Below are 22,241 nucleotides of genomic sequence, written 5' to 3'. Positions count from 1 at the left end.
CAAAAACACCAGGTTTCTGGACGTACCTACTCTGAAGAAGACTTCAGCCTACCTGCCACTCTTGAATACTTAGCCATCAAAGTCAATGTCATCCCAGGTGAATCTATCTACTGATTTACTCCCTGGCTCAACCACACTTCCTAGAATGTCAAAGCATGACCAGGCTGAAGAGCAGGCAAATGATCTGATTATCAGCTGTGTCATCGACATCTTCAATGCTGGTGAACTGCCTTATTCTGAGGTCTCAATATATGTCATTGCAGTTCCATCAGAAAGCAAAGACAGTTGGCAAAATACTGTGGAGTAACTTCTTTGTGCATTACGCCACACCTGAGCATCTTCATAGTGACCAAGGTCATGATTATGAGTCTGCTGTAATATTTTTTGTTAGTACTAAAGAAGATAAGAACAACTCCTTACCATGTGGAAGTCCCATGGAACGTTTCAGTAGTGCTCTATTTGTAATGCTGGAAACGCTTCAAGAGGAAGATGAGGTGAAGTGGTGAGAACATGTCCAGCCACTATGGTCCACGTGTATAATTGTACTAAAAATGACACCACAGGTTTTCCTGCTCATCAGTTAATGACATTATAAAGGAAATTGATGATTCTTTATTGTTTATGTGGTGAAGGTCTTAGCCCAGAGTACAGCCTTATAGCACTGAAGAGGTCTTGAACACAACTGTAACTATTTGTTTGCAATGTATTTTTATATGTATGTGGTTGTTGATCAGACAATATATTCACTTTCATTACTTTCCTTAAACTCGTTGTCATGTCTCGTTCTTCTCATGTGGAATTCTCTATACCAGTAACACGTCCGTGTCAACAAAACATCATCCAAACCTTCACATATTTCACAACAGTCTGTTCCACCAACATTACTCCTCATTCTATCTCCTGGGCTGCTTAAGATTCAGCAGTAACTGTACTGAATGTTTTGGCAGAGAAATGCTGAATCATGATAATGTGGTATAGTTATATTAAGGGTGTGGCTTCAGTCCTTTAGACTTTCTGAGAAATACTGGCGTAAACAGACTTGACACGAAGCCAAAATGGACCCATCCAAGCTCCGCCCATAAATGTACTCTTTCACAGCAGGCTTTTTTCAGCTTTGTCACTTCAGCCCCGAGTGAGGGTGAGGACAGCTTCTGTAAATACACATGTATTTTACTCACAAGTGCAACAGCACATGTAGTTATAATAACATATATTATCTTATGTAATTCCACAAGTGTAAAAGGTAAATAAGACCTTATTTAAAGACGTTTTTTTTTTCAATAAGACTTTTCTGATTGTAAAAGATACACTTGTATAATAAGATCAACTGGTATAATTACATAAGCTGGGCAACTGTAATCCATCTGTAACAGTGAACGCATCACCAGCAGTTACATTATTGTTGCACGCATTGTTAACATGTAACTACACAGTAATTAGGGACACAAAATAAAGAGAAATTACTTGGAGTAGAGGGCGGCACGGTGGCGTGGTGGGTAGCGCTGTCACCTCACAGCGAGGAGGGCCTGGGTTCGATTCCCCGGCTGGGTGACTGGGGTCCTCTCTGTGGGGAGTTTGCATGTTCTCCCCGTGTCTGCGTGGGTTTCCTCCGGGTTCTCCGGTTTCCTCCCACAGTCCTAAGACATCCTGCCTTCCGCCCGATGACTGCTGGGATAGGCTCCAGCACCCCCCGCGACCCTGACGGAGAAGCGGCTTAGATGATGGATGGATGGATTGATGGATTCTTGGAATATACTCGTTCTGCTGTATTTGACTGAATGGAAATTTTAATGAATGGAATTTCTTTGGAATTTGAGTGATGAGATGTTTATTAACTCCTTACACAATCAAGCTAGGATCCAAAAATGTCCAATTAAGAAGTTCCAAAAGGGACCAGTAGATGGCGACATATCACAAACTTAAGGTTAGGAAAATGAACAGAATAGATAGATAGATAGATAGATAGATAGATACACCATTATGACTCCATCATCAATTTGAAAAGTCCATTTTACGTATTCATTAATGATCAGTGAGCGTATAGTATAACAGAGCTTAGGCACACTTAGTGATGTTTTACATTCATTAACATTAAATACTTTCTTTTCAGAGAAAAACTACAACAATGAATATATTTTACTATATTTTAAAGTTTGTTATATTATTAGACATAATCTATCATGACAGCTCATAACATCTGCTGGATAACTTTGTATTGTGATGAGCAGATTCTTTATTTCAGCCTCTCAGCAGAAAAAGAAGCAGAGGTTTTCTCAGGATGTGGTCAGTAGGCTGGAGACTAAAAATGTCTGTGTCACTTCTCACTCTCTTAGAGTGGACACTCCTAAACCAGAGAGAGAGAGAGAGATGAACAGCGGCGTTCTCTCAGTAAAGATGTGGCTCTGTGTGTTTCTGCTCTACTCTGTGCTGCAGGAATCTTCAGGTGAGTCCACACGACTGTGTGAGTTCTTCTTCATGTGCATCACTGCTGCACTGTAGTGAACTGTAGACAGTGAACTGTAGTGAACTGTAGAAGAGTTCAGGTTCTAGATATGCTGTTATCATCGTGTCTTTATTGACTCTTTCTCCTCTGATCTTGTCTTGTATTGATCACACGTCAAGGTGGACTGTATTCAATTCAGACACCAATTCAGCATTTTGTGAAATCAAACGTAAATAAAAAGCTCTGATAATATAATAAAGGTTTTGCTTTTCATTTTGGCAGAAATTCTGCGCGTCACTACAGAAAAGCATCGCATTTCATGCTTTTCTCTGTAGTTTTCACTGTAATGTGGCACAAATTCTTCCCTATACTCACCTATTTACACACATAGCAATGCTTGACTGTCTGCCCTGCAATACGCAACAATGTCTCACTCAATATGAAATATCAACCCATTGGACTGACGTGAGCTTGTTTTATAGTGGTAACTATACACTGGTAAATTAAGCTGAATTTTCATGCTATGCAATTTACACCAGTCGCTCACAAGCGGACGAGTGAAGCTTCAGGAAGAGTGTATTTAGTTTCTGGGCCAAAAACTATGAAGCGCCTTTGTTTTCTGCTGTTGCAGGACTTGTATTAATATCGTTCACCATGTGGAAACATTTTTTACTTTACATTTATTACGAAATGCCACTGATGGTCCACTGCAGACCATGTCACATCCGTATAGGCCCGAGGACCACCACAGTGTGCTTTCTGGCCCACTTTTGGTCCCCGGCCCAGTGGCTGAGAAACCCGGCTCTAAAGAACCTGAGCCATTTGTAAAACCCGTGATGAGAGTCCTCTTATTCTGAAGTGATACCCCTGAACTCTATTAGCTCCCTTTCTGTCATGCTTGCTGTGCCTGTCTTGAGCGAGATTCACTCTCAGCTTTGTTGTAAAGTCTATTTTGAGATTTTTGAATTTTGTCTGAGAAGTTCAGTCGTTTTTCTTTATATGCTATATGGATCAGCCGTGATGTATAACTCAGAAAAACATTGGCCGTCTTAGTTTCTAACGCTGACTTTTCACAGAGCTGGATATGAATCTCTTTACCAGACTGATTCAAATTTAGACTAAACTCCTGTGGCTTTGACTGAGCCTAGCAGTGACGCTTTCAGCTAATTTTAAGCGGAATGTGTTTCAGTAGTGATGATTCTTAATGTTCAGTGCTGAGTTTTATATTTTGGGAGATATTTAGTTCAAAACAATAGGATCTAACAGCTCAGCGCTTGGCCATTAAGCACAGGACATTTCTGTAATGAACTTTTTTTTTTTAAGGTAAACATTAAAGTAATTAAAACTGGATATCAATCCAGACGATGAGCGCAGAAACAAGGAGGCGGTCACAATGTTACACCTGATCACTGTAGAGTGCAGTAAAGAACCTTGTGGGCTTGTTTTAATGTGGACATTTTCCATTTTTATTTTTTCAAATATTTCATTTATAGAAATCTGCAGTAGCTACACTGTTTACTTTAACACTGAATCTTCACCGCAGTGAGCCGAGACACTTCTCAACATCTGTCACTGTCACTAAACACACGTGACAAAAAGGGAGCGTCTATGTAGAGTTAGAGGCCTGGTTGTGTGTGTATATATTGTCGTATCTCAACACATTATAGCTCGTTTTGACACAATCAGAATCAGAATCAGAATCAGAATCCTTTATTGATCCCAGAGGGAAATTGCAGTTGTTACAGTTGCAAACATTTATGTAAAAGAATAAACACTTTAATAATTTAAAACAAAGATGAAGAGAAATTTGCAATATGTGCATGAGATTTAAGTTTTTATGAATATAGTAAAGACTGTGATAGTAAATATGAAACATCCAGTATAAAGCAGTTCAAGTTATTGTACCTCTGAGCTCAGTTGTACCTTTTACGCACAATTATGATTATTATTACACATATGAACAGTTTGGTATTGAGTTTTGTGCAGATGAACCACACTTTGTGAATCACACACTGAGAGAGGAGTTGTAGAGTTTGATGGCCACAGGTAAGAATGACCTCCTGTGCTGCTCTGTGGTCATTTCGGTAGAATGAGTCTTGAGCTCCACACCCACAACATCACTGGCCTTGTGGATCAGTCTATATTTGTCCTTCGCCTCCTTGATAGCTGTCCTCAGTTCCCTCTGGATCAGTCTCACCTCCACCCTGTCTCCCACTCTGAAGGCCCTCTTCTTCTTGTTGAGGAGAGCCTTAATGTCCTTTCTTACCCATGGCTTGTTGTTTGGGTAACATTTAACAGTCCTGGTTGGGACAGTGGAGTCCACACAGAAGTTAATGTAGTCCGTGATGCACTCTGTGAGCCCGTCGATGTCCTCTCTGTGTGGCTCAGAGTGCAGACCAATCATTAGCCTCATAGTAATCCTGCAGTGCCTCGTAAGTCTCCCCAGACCATCTACTCACTGTCCGCTTGGTCACAGGCTGACTCTTCACCAGCGGCACATAACAGGAGCTGAGGTTCATCAAGTTGTGGTCTGACCTACCCAGAGGGGGGAGGGGGGAGCAGCGGTATGCGTCCTGCATACAGCAGGTCCAGTGTTCTTTCCTCTCTGGTGGGACAGGCCACATACTGAGTGAAGTGTGGTAATGCTTTGGCCATAGCGACGTGGTTAAAGTCACCTGATATTGTGATAAAGAAACTCAGGTGTTGAGTTTGGAGACGTGCTGTAGTTGAATAAATGACGTCACACGCTGACGATTGAAACACTGTCATCCGGGATGTCCTGGTGTAGCCATGTCTCCGAAAAGCACATTAGACGACACTCCCGGTACTCCCTCTGACTCCTGGCTAGTGCTGTCAGCTCGTTCATCTTATTACCCAGCGACCTCACGTTGCCCATGATGACGGAGGGGAGACGGAGGGATATCCCCTCTTCTCCATAAGCCTCCGCCGTCTCTCCCTCGCTTTCCCCGTGCACTGGTTTATTCCCCCTCTGCATCCCCTGTGCATCCGTCTCCAAAACCCTTCAGGGGTGTTCATTGTCCTGGTCGCCATGCCGACCGGCTTCACGCGATCAGCTGATGCCATGTGTAAACAAAGCGGCCAGCGGACCAGGAGAGTGAAAGAAGCACTTTCATGGTGAAAAAACAGACCAAGACTTTCAGCGTGTTTCAAAAGGGGACAGCTTCACTAACTTGCCTCATCAAATAAATAAAATATTAAAAAGATAAAAGTTAAGAAGAAAAATGAAAAAAACACGAACGGGAGCTGCTGGAACAGGCAGCATGAACGCACGCGCACTTTATGAGGTTCACTGTGGTTGTTCTTGAGTTTATGTTCTAAAATATGATGAAAAATGCTTCATCCAAGTTCTTGGTGATGTGGTGTTTCTGCAGGCTGCACTGTAGAGCGAGGTTCTGGAGACACTATCACCAAATCTGCTGGAGATTCTGTGGAGCTGCCGTGCTCCTGCACACAACAAACAAAGGTTGTTCCTCAGACAGTTCAGTGGGGATTTAAGAGAAAGTTCGTAGGAGGCGTCTACAATGCTGATCACTCAGTGTTTCCAGAGGACGGCAGACAGAATCAGCGCTACAAAGGCAGAGTTCAGATAGTGAATAAACCAGGAACTGTAGCTCTAATCATCTCCCATCTCACTGAGGAAGATGAAGGAGCGTATCTGTGTGGGAACAACGGGAAATATAACAGAGCCATCCCTCTCCTAGTCTCCACAGGTAAGTCTAACAGAGGATTAATCAGGGTTTCTGTTTGATGGGGGTGAAGTTTGAGAAGGTATGTGAAATTTAATCATCATGTATTTGTAACCTTTTATTTATAAAGTAAACATGTTCCTGCAGTTTATGTGGATGTTTGACAGTAGATGAATGTTCTGTAGATCAGTAGAGCTGCTGAAGTTGGGTCACAAATGATTAATTATGGTGAAAAGAATTCGTGCATTAGTTAAGTGTTCCTTAAACATTATTTATATATCATTATTTTTATATCTATATGTTAATACATAGCGCCTCATTAAGAGGTTAAAGTAATTGAGTCTGTTAACTGATATTTGAGTAATGCTGTACAGTAACTACATGTACACAACACATTCATGATATGTTCATAACCAGTACATTAACAGTCCATTACAATGACATCAGCATTTTGAAACCCACATTAAATTGATGAATTAATGTATAATGAATCCATAATGTGATGAATCGAATACGCACTCAGTGATGTGGAGCATGAACTTCATTAAAATACACATCACTTATTCTCAGGTAACAAATGATGTGAAGCACATGATATTCAAGAGATCCATGTTGCATTTATTACTGATCTATTAATGATATTTCTTTAAAAACATGACACACAAATGAATGACATTTCACATTTATATACATAATTCAATGATGATATTCACTAATATTTCATGAGGTGATGAGCCGGGATGTGTAATATTACTGCACACTTAATAAAAGATGCTACAGGAGAATTTAATGTAAGAGTAGATGTTGAAGTTTGTTTGGATTTCATTTTAGTCATTAAAGCCAATAAACACTGATTAATAATGAATGTAGTCTGGATTTCTCTCACAGTGAGCTCAGTAAACTGTTCATGTTCTCAATAGATTATCATGAAGGTCACACTGAGCATCACTGACTGTGTTTCCAGTTCATAACATGAAATGTTCATCACTCATTAATGAATGTTTCTAAAGGACGTAACTGTAATGAATCCTTACTGTACTGTTTATGAATGAGCCATGAACACTTCATATACATGCAGTTCCTGTAAAGCTTTACTGATCGGCGTTCAGTCGTTAGTTCCAGCTTATTTACTCAATAACTGGGAACAAACTGCGTTACAAACTCTACAGAAATGAATATTAGACTTCTCTGTAATGTAAACTCCACAGCGTTCACTGAAAATGTCCTTCAAACTGTAAATGTTTATGAATCATCATCAGCAGAGATGAATATGAATGATATTTAATATCAGCATTGGCCCACAATTCCCATATCAGTGCATCCCTAATAACAGTGTCATGTTACCATCACTGTTAATAATGTCATTATGACACATGACATAATCTTTTATGATCTGACATCAGAAATTATCATGTGACATAAACATGATATAATATGATATAATATAATATGATTATAGCATCTGTGAGGGTAATTACCAGCAACATGACATGTTTAAGGCATGGTTATGTCAGTGTTATGTAGAGAGTTCAAGAAAATTGTGATGAAATGAAATAAACTAAGCACTGATATTTTAATAATGAGTAATAACAGTTAATAATTAACCCTTAATGTAAAGCGTTACCCGTCTGTCTGATACAGAAATATTACAAAAATATGTTTTTTAATGTAGCCAAGCTTCCATCATTACTGTGATGTTAGACCAATAAAAGCTTTGAGGCTGAATTATAATGACAGGAACGAAGCAGAACCCTGACTGATAAACTTCATCAAACCAGCCAATTAAATAACACTAAACGAGAGACGGTGTGACAGAATCACATCCAGCTGATGTGAACAGAGGGGGTAACAGTGGTAAAGACCACTGAGAGAACTGGTTACTGTGCTGTTGGTGTTGAGATGGTGGTGATGTGTGTGTCTGTATTTGTGGGTCTGCAGGCTGTGAGGTGCTGTTTGTCAGTGAGAGAACGTTCTCCAGATCTTCAGGAGAGTCTGTTCTGCTGCCCTGTCCCTGTCCCCCAGACCAACACAGGATCAACCCTGAAAGAGTCACATGGACTAAAGATCAGACTGCAGTGACTAATGATACAGAATCCTACAGAGGCAGAGTCTGGATGTTCAACCAGAACCATTCCAGAAATTTCTCTCTCCTCATCTCAGATCTGACTAAAGAGGACTCTGGACTCTACACCTGCAGAGCTGATGAGAAGGACATGCCATATGTCCAGCTGGATGTCACAGGTCAGTCGGTCAAATCATCATACAGTTTCAGTACTGACCGCACTGCACCAGCGTAACTGACTCAGCACCCAATCTGTTTCCAGAAGCTTCTCTCTGTAAGACTGAAGAGAACAGTAACAGTAGCTGGAGCTCTGGAATGTGAAGTGGTTTTGAGTGAAGAGCTGATATTTTCATTTTAATCAGATGAAGGAAAAGATGCTGTTTCCTCAGAAAAACCTTCAAATATCTTTTTACATTTCAGAGAAACTTTGCAATATTTTCCTATAATATAAATACAATATTATATCATTTATAATAGTATTATGAATACAATATAATGCAAAATGTTGCCAATGCATAAAGACTGCTTTGAATAATTTTCCTTTTTTTTCCTCATATAAGTTGTTGTGAGTTTTATGCATATAGGAAATATCAGTGCTGTGTTATGATTAATATCTCCTTTATGAGTAAAATAAAATGTGCACATCTGTTATTCTTTTACAAAACTTGCTATATTAGAATTGTTGGAATGAAGCTCTTCAAATGCAATTCATATATAATTTACTGTTTATGTAAAAATATGTAATGCATATAATAATGATGATGATGATGATGATTATTATTATTGTTTATGGTCATTTAAAGAGTGTATGTTGTTATTTCTGTTGTTGTTGTTGTTTTAGGCTGCACTCTGTCAGAGAATAAACAGACTGTTCCAGTCAGTAGATCCTCAGGAGAGTCTGTTCTTCTGTCCTGCACCTGCACTGACCAGCAGGACAGACCTGTGCGAGTTCAGTGGAGAACACCAAACCATGAAGATCTCCTTCAGCGCTACAGCGGCTGAGTTCAGACGTTTGACCAGAGCTCTCCAGGAAATCTCTCTGTACTGATCTCAGACCTGACTGAAGAGGATGGAGGAACATATTCATGTTGGATGAACCAGAATCAGTACAGGAACTTCAGCCTCACTGTTAAAGGTAAACTGCTGAATTTAAACTTACTGTATTACTACAGAAACACTGTTTCTGTTAAAACTGTTAGTTTTCAGATTATACTGTGTGATATGCTCACCTGCTGTGTTATGACTGGATGAGAATTGATAAATAGGTTTTAATGTGTTCAGAGGCTTGGACTGAGCCCTCTATACGTCTTTATTTATGGTAGTCATGATACAGCGTGTAAATAAATCTTGAGCCCTGTTTAGTTCACATTGTACAGCATTGCTGCTGTTATCATGTATCACTAATGAAGATCAACACATCGGTTCCTAACAGCTCGAGGCAGCTGCAACAATGTTCCAAGCAGTGACCACAAAAAGACTTTGCATTAAAGTTTACTTTTCAAAAGTGTATTTAATATATCTGTCTGACATAAACACACTGTAATGTATACTAAACATATTATTTTGTTACAACTTATGACAGTTTAAGTATATTTAGACTTTATTTAGTCTCTGATTCATTTTAAATGTATTTAGTTATGCTCTTGAGTGCTTTATGAAAGGTTGCAGTTAAAAAGTAGATGTCAGTGTTTAGTTTGTTTCTTTAATCATAATGATTTATTACAGTAGAAATACGGGGTGGGCCATTTATATGAATACACCCAAATAAAATGGGAATGGTTGGTGATATGAACTTCCTGTTTGTGGCTCATTAGTTTATGGGAGGGGGAAAACTTTTCAAGAGGGGTGGTGACCATGGTGGTCATTTTGAAGTTGGCCATTTTGGATCCAGCTTTAGTTTAGCCCACGATGACCAATCCACTTTCCAGGAAACTGTTCATCTAGGAATGCTCGGACCTGACAACCATAATGTGGTGGTGCACCATCTTGCTGGAAAAACTCAGGGAACGTGCCAGCTTCCAAAGTGGATTAGAAACTCATGAAAAAATAAAGTTACTAAGCATACCATTTTTTTTCTTGTGAAATTCTCAGTAAGTTTGATGGGTCACACAACGCTCTTCCCATTGAAAAAAAACTAAAGTTGGATCCAAAATGACCAACTTCAAAATGGCCGCCAAGGTCACCACCCATCTTGAAAAGTTTTCCCCCTACCGTAAACTAATGTGCCACAAACAGGAAGTTCATATCACCAACCATTCCCATTTTATTTGGGTGTATCCATATAAATGGCCCACCCTGTAGAAAAACTTGACAAGTCAGAACTGGTCACAGTGGTGGTGATGGAAACAAGACATTGACCTCTAAAAGCTCCCTCATAGAAAGTTATTGCATGAAATGGTTATGGATTCACTGCCTGACGCCGACATGCTGCTTTTTATGGTTGTTTTTTGTGATTATAAATTTTGTTAATTGAGAATTTTACACTAGAATACTCTGAATCACTGTTTATTGTTAATGATCCTAAAAATTCTGCATGATTTAAATCATTTGAATTATCCATCCATCCATCCATCCATCCATCCATCCATCCATCCATCCATCCATCATCTTCCTCTTCTCCGGGGTTCGGGTCACGGGGGCAGCATCCTAAGCAATGAGGCCCAGACCTCCCTTTCCCCAGCCACTTACACTAGCTCCCTGGGGGGGATTCCAAGGCGCTCCCAGGCCAGCTGGGCGATATAGTCACGCCAGCGTGTCCTGGGTCTTCCCCGGGGTCTCCTCCCGGGTGGACTGGCTCCTCTCGACGTGGAGAAGCAGCGGCTCTACTCCGAGTCCCTCCCAGATGACCGAACTTCTCACCCTATCTCTAAGGGAGAGTCCATTCACCCTGCGGAGGAAACTCATTTCGGCCGCTTGTATTCGCGATCTCGTTCTTTCGGTCATTACCCAAAGCTCATGACCATAGGTGAGGGTGGAAATGTAGATCGACCAGTAAATCGAGAGCCTTGCCTTATGGCTCAGCTCTTTCTTTACCACAACAGACTGGTAAAGAGCCTGCATCACTGCTGACCCAGCACCAATCCGCCTGTCGATCTCCCGCTCCCTTGTACCATTACTCGTGAACAAGACCCCGAGATACTTAAACTCCTCCACTTGAGGCAAGCGCTCATCCCAGACCCAGAGAGGGCTCTCCACCCTTTTCCGCCTGAGAACTATGGCCTCGGATATGGAGGTACTGATCCTCATCTGCAAACAGCAGCGATATGACCTTGACGTCACCAAACTGGACACACTCCATCCACTGACTGCGCCTAGAAATTCTATCCATAAAAATTATGAATAGAATCGGTGACAAAGGGCAGCCCTGATGGAGTCCATCTCTCACTGGGAACGAGTCTGACTTACTGCCGGCCATGCGAACCAAACTCCTGCTTTGTTTGTACAGGGCCTGAATGGCTCGAAGCAAAGAGCCATGTACCCCGTACTCCCGAAGCACCTCCCACAGAATACCCCGGGGAACACAGTGGAATGCCTTCTCCAAATCCACAAAGCACATGTGGACTGGTTGAGCAAAATCCGAGGTTCGACTATAAGCCGGACTCTCTTCTCCAGTACCCCTGCATAGACCTTACCAGGGAGGCCTAGGAGTGTGATTCCCCTGTAGTTGGAACACACCCTCCGGTCCCCCTTTTTAAAAAAGAGGCACCACCACCCCAGTCTGCCAATCCAGTGGCACCACGCCCAATGTCCACACAATGTTGAAAAGGTGTGTCAGCCAAGACAGCCCCACAAGATCCAGAGCCTTGAGGAACTCGGGACAGATCTCATCCACCCCTGGAGCCCTGCCGCCAAGGAGCTTTTTAACTACCTTAGCGACTTCGGCCTCAGTAATGGACAAGCCTATTCCCATGTCCCCAGACTCTGCCTCCTCATTGGAGAACATGTTGGTGGGATTGAGAAGGTCCTCAAAGTATTCCTTCCACCGCCCAATGACGTCTTCAGTCAAAGTCAGCAGCACACCATCTCCACTATATACAGTGCTAGTGGCACACTGCTTTCCCCTTCTGAGTCACCTGACGGTTTGCCAGAATCTTTTCGGAGCCGACTTAAAGTCACTTTCCAAGGCCTCACCGAACTCTTCCCACACCCGGGTTTTTGCCGTGGCAACGACTGAAGCCGCAGATCACTTGGCCTGTAGATACCTGCCAGCTGCCTCTGGTGTCCTACAGGCCAACCATGCCCGGTAAGTCTCCTTCAGCTTGACGGCATCTCTCACCTGGGGTGTCCACCACCGGGTTCGAGGATTACCGCCCCGACAGGCACCAACTACCTTGCGACCACAGCTACAGTCAGCCACTTCAACAATGGAGGAGCGGAACATGGCCCATTCTGACTCAATGTCCCTCACCTCCCCCGATATCTGGTCAAAGTTCTGACAGAGGTGTGAGTTGAAGATCAATCTGACAGGTTCTTCTGCCAGACGTTCCCAGCAAACCCTCACTATATGTTTGGGTTTGCCTAGTCTGACCGGCATCTTCCCCCACCACCTGATCCAACTCACCACCACGTGGTGATCAGTTGACAGCTCAGCTCCTCTCTTTACCCGAGTGTCCAAAACACATGGCTGCAAGTCTGATGACACGACTACAAAGTCAATCATTGAACTGCGGCCTAGGGTGTCCTGGTGCCATGTGCACTTATGGACATCCTTGTGTTCAAACATGGTGTTCGTTATGGACAAACTGTGGTTTGCACATAAGTCCAAAAACTGAACACCACTCGGGTTCAGATCAGAGAGGCCAGTCCTCCCAATCACACCCCTCCAGGTCTTACTGTCATTGCTCACGTGAGCGTTGAAGTCCCCCAGTAGGACAATCGAGTCTCCAGGAGGAGCACTTTCAAGCACCCCTCCCAAGGACTCTGGGAAGGCTGGGTACTCTGAACTGCTGTTTGGTGCATAAGCACAGACAACAGTCAGGACCTGTTCCCCAACCCGAAGGCGTAGGGAAGCTACCCTCTCGTCCACCGGGAAAAACCCCAAAATACAGGCGCCGAGTCGAGGGTCTATAAGAAAGCCCACACCTGCCCGCCGCCTCTCACCATGGGCAACTCCAGAAAAGAATAAAGTCCAGCCCCTCTCAAGGAGATTGGACCCAGAGCCCAAGCTGTGTGTTGAGGTGAGACCGACTATATCTAGCCGGTATCTCTCAACCTCGCGCACCAACTCAGGCTCCTTCCCCGCCAGTGAGGTAATGTTCCAAGTTCCAAAAGCCAGTTTCAGCAACCGAGGATCAGAATGCCAAGGCCCTCGCCTTCGGACACTGCCCGATCCACAATGCACCGACCCCTACTACTGCCCCTCCCATCGGTGGTGGTTCGATGGGAGGGGGGACTCATGTAGCTCCTTCTGGCTGGGCCCGGCTTGGCACCATGAGTAAATGCCCGGCCACCAGACACTCGCTGGCGAGCCTCTCCCCCAGGCCTGTCTTCAGGGTGGGGCCCCAGTAACCCTGATCCGGGCAGGGTACACAAGTCCTGTTTTCTTGTATTTATAGGAGTGATTATGGCTCACACTTTGTCTGGCCTGTCACCTAGGAGCTGCTGCTCCAGACAACATAGCTCCTAGGATCATTCAAGCACACAAACCTCTCCACCACGATAAGGTGGTGATCTATGGAGAGGTCATTTGAATTATGTAAATCATAATTCACATATATATATATATATATATATATATATATATATATATGTGTGTGTGTGAAAGAAATATGTGCATGTATGAGTGGATCAGACACAGCAGTGCTGCTGGATTTTTTAAACACTGTGTCCACTCAGTGTCCACTCTATTAGGCGCTGTTGGCTGGATATTTTCGGTTGGTGGACTATTCTCAGTCCAGCAGCGACACTGAGGGGTTTAAAAATTCCAGCAGCACTGCTGTGTCTGATCCACTCAGACCAGCGCAACACACACTAACACACCACCACCACGTCATTGTTACTGCAGTGCTGAGAATGATCCACCACCCAAATTTAAGGAGGAATTAACCGAAATTGTTAATTGTAAATTAACTGAGCTTGTCATGTTGGAATAGTTACTGAGGCTGCCTCTTCAGATGAGCTGATAAGTTAACAGAGCTACCAAACATCGGGTTGAATGCTGATGAGTTTTTTTCTCCTCAGTGTGCCAGGAGGTTATTTGTCAGAAAAATATATTTTCATTGTTTTGGACCAAGTTAACATTAACTAAGGAAGATAGTCTTGTTAGTGATACAGCCAAGCTAACTTTGCTTTCTTAGTCACATCCTTAACAACACTTCCTTGGCAGTGCAGTTACATTCAGCCACTCATGATTTAGAGTAGCAAAAAATCTATTTGATATTTTGACTGGTTTTTGCAACATTTTCAATGTGTAAAGCTCTTAAGTCACTGGCCAATTAGATCATTACATGAAGCTAACTAAGCCAGCGTTGAAATCTGTAATAATAGATCTGTGAATTTTGCAGATCAAGGTGTAATTTTACAGATAATAATAAAAATAATAATAAAATGATACTTCAGTTAAAAACTTCTCAATCACTGTCGATCACATAAAAACACACAATGTAATAGTAATGAACAGAACAGAAACACTGTGCTGCTTTATGTTCCTGCAGACTGCAAACTGTCAGAGACTCAGGAGAAGGTCATTCACAAATATCCAGGAGATTCTGTTCTCTTGCCCTGCTCCTGCACTGACCAACACACCAAACCTATAAATGTGAAATGGGAGCATGTAGACTCAGGAGGGACTGAGGTATCCAATGAGATGGCAAACTACACAGGCAGAGTCCAGATGTTTAATAAGAACCTTCCAGCAAATCTCTCTCTGCTGATCTCCAACCTGACTGAACAGGACCAGGGAACATACAGATGTTCAATCAACAACAACCAGTCCATCAACATCAGACTCAGCCTTAAAGGTAGGTTCTCTTATCGTCAACTGTAAAGACATTAAAACAGCAACAGTTTGTGTTTGATATTAACCATTTCTGCTATTTTCTGATAATAATAATAATAACAATAATAATGGTCTTATTTACAGGCAAGATTGCTTTGATAATTCTCAGAAATGTTTTAACTTTGTGATATACAATTATTTTAACTTAAATATTATGGAAATGTGGAAATATGTATTTCACACCCCTCTTTTTTCTGTTTTTCTAAATGAAACCAACAACAGAAAAGACAGAAATCACGCATCAGTCTGGTGAGATGTTACAACACAGCAATATAGACTTTTCAAAGCATTTTAAAATGTGTTGTGTGTGTGAGTGCATGTACATTTTGGATAACTTTACATTAAGGTTCCTTGGTAACCCAGTAACAATGCACCAACAATTCATTAATGAATATAGCATTTAACAGTAATGAATAATGTCTAATGATTTATTACTAATGAGGGAACATGGGAAGGAATTGGTTGTTCCTGCAGGAGTTCACATCAGATAAAATACATTTACAGAATGAACAGACATAATATTAATAGAACTAATATTAACTAATAAAGTAAACAAGACTAAGCAATATAGTAACTATGATTAACACAGTAACTCAGATTAACTTACATGTTAAATGTAATATCAACTTTTAACTATTTTAAGTGTAGCTTCTATAACTAATTTTACTTAATATTTTACCTATAAGGTTAGCTGAAAAATTATTCACTAGTAATAACTAATAATCACTGAGGGAAAACTAACTATTATAGTGGAAATAATTTATTATTTAAATTATTTTCAATTTTAATGTAAACATTTTAGTTTTCCTTTAAATCGGTCAATCAAGTTAATACATCATATATATATATATATATATATATATATCAGCTTCTAGTTACCATATTAGTTCATATTAATGATTATATCAATTAACATAAGAGTCAATGTATTATAGAGTAGGGTTTGATCTCTGCCTAGGCCAGCACCCCACGCTATAACAATGAGTCCTTGGGAAAGACTCCTAATGCCTGTTAAATAAGACCAAATTGTAAGTCACTCTGGATAAGAGCATTGCCCAAATAAATATAGGTAACCTTAGTTACTATATTAGTTCATCTTAGTCACTGTATTAATGAATTTTAGTTACAGTTTTATTTAATCTGTCTGTTCATTCAGTAAATGTATTTTATCTGATGTGAACTTTGCAGAACCAACCAATTCTTTCTCACGTTCCTTCATTTGTAATAAAACAGAAAACATTCATATCTGATAATTGCTATATTCATCCAGTCATTGGTGCATTGTTACTATGTCACTGAAGGACCTTAACGTGAAGTTTTACCATTTTTCATGTGTGTGTAACCCTGTAGAAATTAGCATCTTTTGCTGAGCCATTCTGTAGAGCCTGTGCATTGACTCCTCCCACATTTCCCTCTCCCCGCCCCCCTCTCACTCCCTACCTTGCACTCTTCCAGACTGAGTGTGTGTTCTGAGCTCGTGCAGAGTCGCCAGTTTCTAGAGCCGATTAAAAGTTAAAAATGCTGTTAAACCTTCCAAAAGGGACATAAAGAGCCCTTATTTCAGTGTTTTCCAGTGTATATGAGCCGTGAGTTGGATAAACTCTCGTCTGTGCTGCTCTATTGTGAAGAGAAACTCCGGTGAGTTCTGACAGTGCCAGATAAAGAGAGATTAGGAGTGATAAAGTGTATATTTTTGTGTTATAAAATGTTTAAAATGTTGATAACAGAGTTAAGAGGTTATTATAGCAATCGGAGTATCAGATGTGTGAGTTATAAGATGTTAAGGAGTTCGTTTAACTGAGTTGCAGGCTAACAGGCAGAGGCTAGTAGCGATTAGCGCTAGCGACTGGCGATTAGCATTAGCGATTGGTTTAGATGTGTAAATATACGATATAAAGTGTAAAATACTGCTGTTTATTGAGTCAGAGTCGAGTTAAGATTCATGTGGTTTCCAAACAGTTTTACTGAAGTTAGTACTGTGTCGTACAGGTTGTTTTTTTTTATTGCTGGGAAAAACGCGCGAACTCTGAGTCCCAGATGGCGAGCCACCCCGAGACTACATGTCCCAGAATACGGTGCGAGTGACGTAAGCTGCGTGAGCACACAAGCCGCAGCGTTGAGAGAGAGAGAGACAGACCCCAGATAAGAGGAGCAAACCTTTGACACACGCACGCACATAAAAAAAAACACCAGCCTACCCGCGTAGTGAAGATAAAACCACATGCAACTGACGCATTGGGACAATTTTACACACAAAAGAAAGGAAACGAAGACTAAGAAACAGAACATTGACTTTTAAAGAAAGAAAGAAGGAAAACTGTTGAACTGTTGGGTTCTGTTGAATTGTTGTTACTGTTCCTCCTCATTTCATACCCCCGCACTTACTCTAATATTTTATTTATTTTATTTTGTTTTATTTTTCTAACTACACGCACAATTACACACACCAAATCAATTGTTAATAAATTTATAATTGTATCTTTACCTCAATACTTTGTGTTTTATTGCAGTTCTGTCCAAGCCCTCCTCTTAGCGTACCTAGAACAAGATTTATACTGGTCCAACCCCTGAGATTTAACACTCAGAAAATCTATGGGTTTCATTTCCCCATAGTGAGAGCCATTGTGATATACTGTTACACAAAGACTGTGAATTAGCTAATGTAGTTACTGTGTTACATATACGCGTGCTACATGTGTGTTGTAGATTTTTCTGAAGTCTGCTTTTATTCTTTGTCTTCCTGAACGTGCTTTGAATGTGTTCTTAATGTAACCGTTATGTTTCATCTCTTTCGCTTTTCTACAGATTGCTCAGGTTTGCTCATCACGTTGAGTGTCTGCGTGGCTCTGCTGCTGATTGTAGTGATTGGAGAATCAGCACTGATCTACAAACTGATCCACAATAGGACACGAGGTACTTAACACACAACAATATACACAGTTCATAATTATTGTATGTATCAGTCCAAGTTCAGGCTCTATTTCAGACCTGGAAAACTGTGCTCATTAAAGTAGATTTGATATGAATGTAATGCTTTAATAACAACATAAATTACATCTAAGTTATGAAAGATTTCCTCTATTCCAAATTAAATCTACCAGTCTTGTGGAAAACAGCTTTTTGATTACCATCTTGAATTGTTTTGCAGGGTCTCCATCTACAAACACTGAGAGAAGATCACAGAACAAAGTGAGAGAAAAAACAAAGTCTTAAAACTGTTTCCCATTATAACCAAATACGAACTGTTTTAAACTGTAACAGCTTAAGTCAGTAGCATTCTATAAGGCCAAGAGCCAGGTGTGGTTAATATTAAATCTCCAAATCAGTAGACATTCAGAGTCAGAGTTGGGAAGTCTTGATGCCATAGATAGATAGATAGATAGATAGATAGATAGATAGATAGGTAGATACTTTATTGATCCCGAAGGAAATTTAGCAAACAAGTCTTGGACACATTAGGAATTATTCTGCATGAATGAATGAATGTGATGTGATGACTAAAGTGCGAGTTATTTTCTCCTGTGTATGTTACTTTGGTTGCAGGCCAATGGTGATTATGAAGATCCTCTTGAAAAACAGAACATCAGCATGGGTCCAGTCTACCAGAGCCTGATCCCCAACACCAACCAATCAGATTCAGTCTACCAGAGCTTAAACTCCAACACCACCCAATCAGATTCAGTCTACCAGAGCCTAAACCCAAACACCAACCAATCAGATTCTGTCTACCAGAGCCTGGACCCCAAAACCAAATAAAAAGATTCAATCTACCAGAGCTTAATCCCCAACATAAACCAATCAGATTCAGTCTACCAGAGCCTGAACCCAAAACCAACCAATCAGAATTGGTCTATCAGAGGCTAAACCCCAACACCAACCAATCAGATTCAGCCTGCCAGAACTTAAATCCAACTAGTCAGATTCAGTTCCTAAACCCCAAGACCAACCAATTTGATTCAGTCTACCAGAATCTTACCCCCAACACCACCCAATCGGAATCAGTCTACCAGAGCCTAAACCCAAACACCAACTAATCAGATTCTGTCTACCAGAGCCTGGACCCCAAAACCAAATAAAAAGATTCAGTCTACCAGAGCTTAATCCCCAACATAAACCAATCAGATTCAGTCTACCAGAGCCTGAACCCAAAACCAACCAATCCGAATTGGTCTATCAGAGGCTAAACCCCAACACCAACCAATCAGATTCAGCCTGCCAGAACTTAAATCCAACTAGTCAGATTCAGTTCCTAAACCCCAAGACCAACCAATTTGATTCAGTCTACCAGAATCTTACCCCCAACACCAACCAATCAGATTCTGCTTGCTAGAGCCTACATCCAAATAAAAGTCAACCGGAGTAGATCTGCGACAGTTGAGTCTTGCCAGATTATTAAAATAATTCTATTAAAGTGTAGACCAGGAGTGTCCAGTCTTATCCACAAAGGGTTAACGTTGCTGTAGGTTTTTAACCCAAGCAAGCAGGAGGACACCTTATTCCACCTGTTTAAGTGGTCCCAGGCATCAGGCTTTTATGTTCTCACAAGTCCAAGAAGAACACAATTCAAGGTTTGTCAAGAATGAGGCAGCTCATGATATCAACCTTCCTGCCAACTACTGGTTAGCAGAGCTTTACATTGCTTCATCTATTTCCCCACTGAAAATTAGTTCTGGTATGGAGGATGAATCCTTAGTTTCCCCACTATCTGTGCCTGTTGGATGCAATGCAGTCTGACCTTTAAACGCTGAGAACAAGAGGACATTAGATTTTTCAGATTCCTGAAGTCTTTCCTGTTTGAGATCTTGACTATGATCAAACCACAGTGATTAAGCACAGAAATCATATTTCAGATTCCACTGCTTTTAACAGAAGGCAAGTCCCTTCCATCATTCCCTTTTTGAAGCAGTCAGACTTCACCCTAAAGAACTTTGCAATGCAAACACCATCCATGCATCCCAAAGTTCCTTTTTGTGGTGTTTGTGGTGGAAAATCGTGACAAAAAAATGAATTTGAGCCTCTGAGTCTCTATCAAAGTGAGTAACAAGTTTATTAAAAAGTGAACATGACAAAAAATGGATTCTCTCTTCCTTTCCTATATCTTTCCTATATCTTTCCTATATCCTTTTCTAGCTGTGTGTTGTGCTTCTTATACCCTTCTGTCATTCCCCCGCCCTTACGTTCCTTTCATGGCAGTAAGCTTTAGTCAGCATTATTCTCAATTGTACACCATGTTTATCTTATACGACCTGTTTACTGCGAACAGCCAGCGAGAACATCCAGATCCGACCCGTAGCCTTGTGGCTGGGCGCTACGCCTCTCTCGCTGCCTCTTATCTTCACACTCTGTTTCTGTTCTCATAGTGAGGTCACTTCCACTTATCTCCTGAGGCACAAAACAATCCCGCTACATCTCGGCCACTTTGACATTTAGAATCATCCTTAAGCATAATAGCTCAAAAGGCGTATTTCAACACAATTCAATACATTTCCACGACAGCCTCACCAATAGTTGTTGTGAAGGAGAAAAATGGTACAATCCCTCTCTGCGTTGATTACAGAAAGCTTAACAATCAGACCATTAAAGATGCATATGCGCTTCCTAACATGGAAGAGACATTTTTAGCACCAACTGGATTGAAGTGGTTTTCTGTTATGGACTCCAAGGCCTTGGTGCAGCCCTGTACCAAGAGCAAGATGGTCACATGTGGGTAACTGCATGCGTGCGCAGAAGACTGTCCAAACGTGACAAATGTTACCAACACATAAGCTAGAGTTTCCAGCATTAAAGTGGACTGTAACAGAAAAACACCAGGTTTCTGGACGTACCTACCCTGAAGAAGACTTCAGCCTACCTGCCACTCTTGAATACTTAGCCCTCAAAGTCAATGTCATCCCAGATGAATCTATCTACTGATCTACTCCCTGGCTCAACCACTCTTCCTAGAATGTCACAGCAAGACAGCAGGCAAATGATCTGATTATCAGCTGTGTCATTGCCATCTTTAATGCTGGTGAACTGCCTTATTCTGAGGTCTTAATATATGCCATTGCAGTTCCATCAGAAAGCAAACACAGTTGGCAAAATACTGTGGAGTAACTTCTTTGTGCATTACGCCATACCTGAGCATCTTCATAGTGACCAAGGTCATGATTATGAGTCTGCTGTAATATTTTTTGTTAGTAATAAAGAAGATAAGAACAACTCCTTACCATGTGGAAGTCCCATGGAACGTTTCAGTAGTACTCTATTTGTAATGCTGGAAACGCTTCAAGAGGAAGATGAGGTGAAGTGGTGAGAACATGTCCATCCACTATGGTCCACGTGTATAATTGTACTAAAAATGACACCACAGGTTTTTCTGTGCATCAGTTAATGACATTATAAAGGAAATTGATGATTGATTCTTTATTGTTTATGTGGTGAAGGTTTTTTCTTCAGATGGTCCAGAAAGAAAACTCCATTGTGACTTGCTCCTGTCGAGTGCATTCCTGGTCTCAAACACCTGCAGTGAAGAAAATTCAAAGAGAAAAATAAGGCACCTAGCCCAGAGTACAGCCTTATAGCACTGAAGAGGTCTTGAACACAACTGTAACTATTTGTTTGCGATGTATTTTTATTTGTATGTGGTTGTTGATCAGACAATATATTCACTTTCATTACTTTCCTTAAACTCGTTGTCATGTCTCGTTCTTCTCATGTGGAATTCTCTATACCAGTAACATGTCCATGTCAACAAAACATCATCCAAACCTTCACATATTTCACAACAGTCTGTTCCACCAACATTACTCCTCATTCTATCTCCTGGGCTGCTCAAGATTCAGCAGTAACTGTACTGAATGTTTTGGCAGAGAAATGCTGAATCATGATAATGTGGTATAGTTATATTAAGGGTGTGGCTTCAGTCCTTTAGACTTTCTGAGAAATACTGATGTAAACAGACTTGACACGAAGCCAAAATGGACCCATCCCAGCTCCGCCCATAAATGTACTCTTTCACAGCAGGCTTTTTTCAGCTTTGTCACTTCAGCC

The 22,241-nt window shown here is 41.1% G+C and overlaps 2 protein-coding genes across 2 annotated transcripts; both read left to right on the top strand.

The window, feature by feature from the left end:
- Positions 1-145: 145 nt before the first annotated feature.
- LOC108414563 (polymeric immunoglobulin receptor-like) lies at positions 146-9,278 on the top strand. Its single transcript, XM_037541228.1, has 5 exons — positions 146-221; positions 2,243-2,443; positions 5,836-6,174; positions 8,089-8,391; positions 9,054-9,278. Exons 1-5 carry the CDS (start codon positions 146-148, stop codon positions 9,212-9,214), a joined length of 1,080 nt encoding a protein of 359 aa, XP_037397125.1. The 3' UTR covers positions 9,215-9,278.
- On the top strand, positions 9,211-21,879 carry LOC108414564. Its single transcript, XM_037540936.1, has 6 exons — positions 9,211-9,347; positions 14,866-15,171; positions 15,432-15,458; positions 18,015-18,122; positions 18,358-18,398; positions 18,753-21,879. Exons 1-6 carry the CDS (start codon positions 9,305-9,307, stop codon positions 18,963-18,965), a joined length of 738 nt encoding a protein of 245 aa, XP_037396833.1. The 5' UTR covers positions 9,211-9,304; the 3' UTR covers positions 18,966-21,879.
- The last annotated feature ends 362 nt before the right edge of the window (positions 21,880-22,241 follow it).

The sequence above is a fragment of the Pygocentrus nattereri genome, chromosome 9 (genome assembly GCF_015220715.1).
Source record: "Pygocentrus nattereri isolate fPygNat1 chromosome 9, fPygNat1.pri, whole genome shotgun sequence".
In the NCBI taxonomy this organism is placed as follows: Eukaryota; Metazoa; Chordata; class Actinopteri; order Characiformes; family Serrasalmidae; genus Pygocentrus; species Pygocentrus nattereri.
The sequence above is the reverse complement of the archived record's forward strand: the minus strand, read 5'-3'. Positions and strand labels throughout refer to the sequence as shown.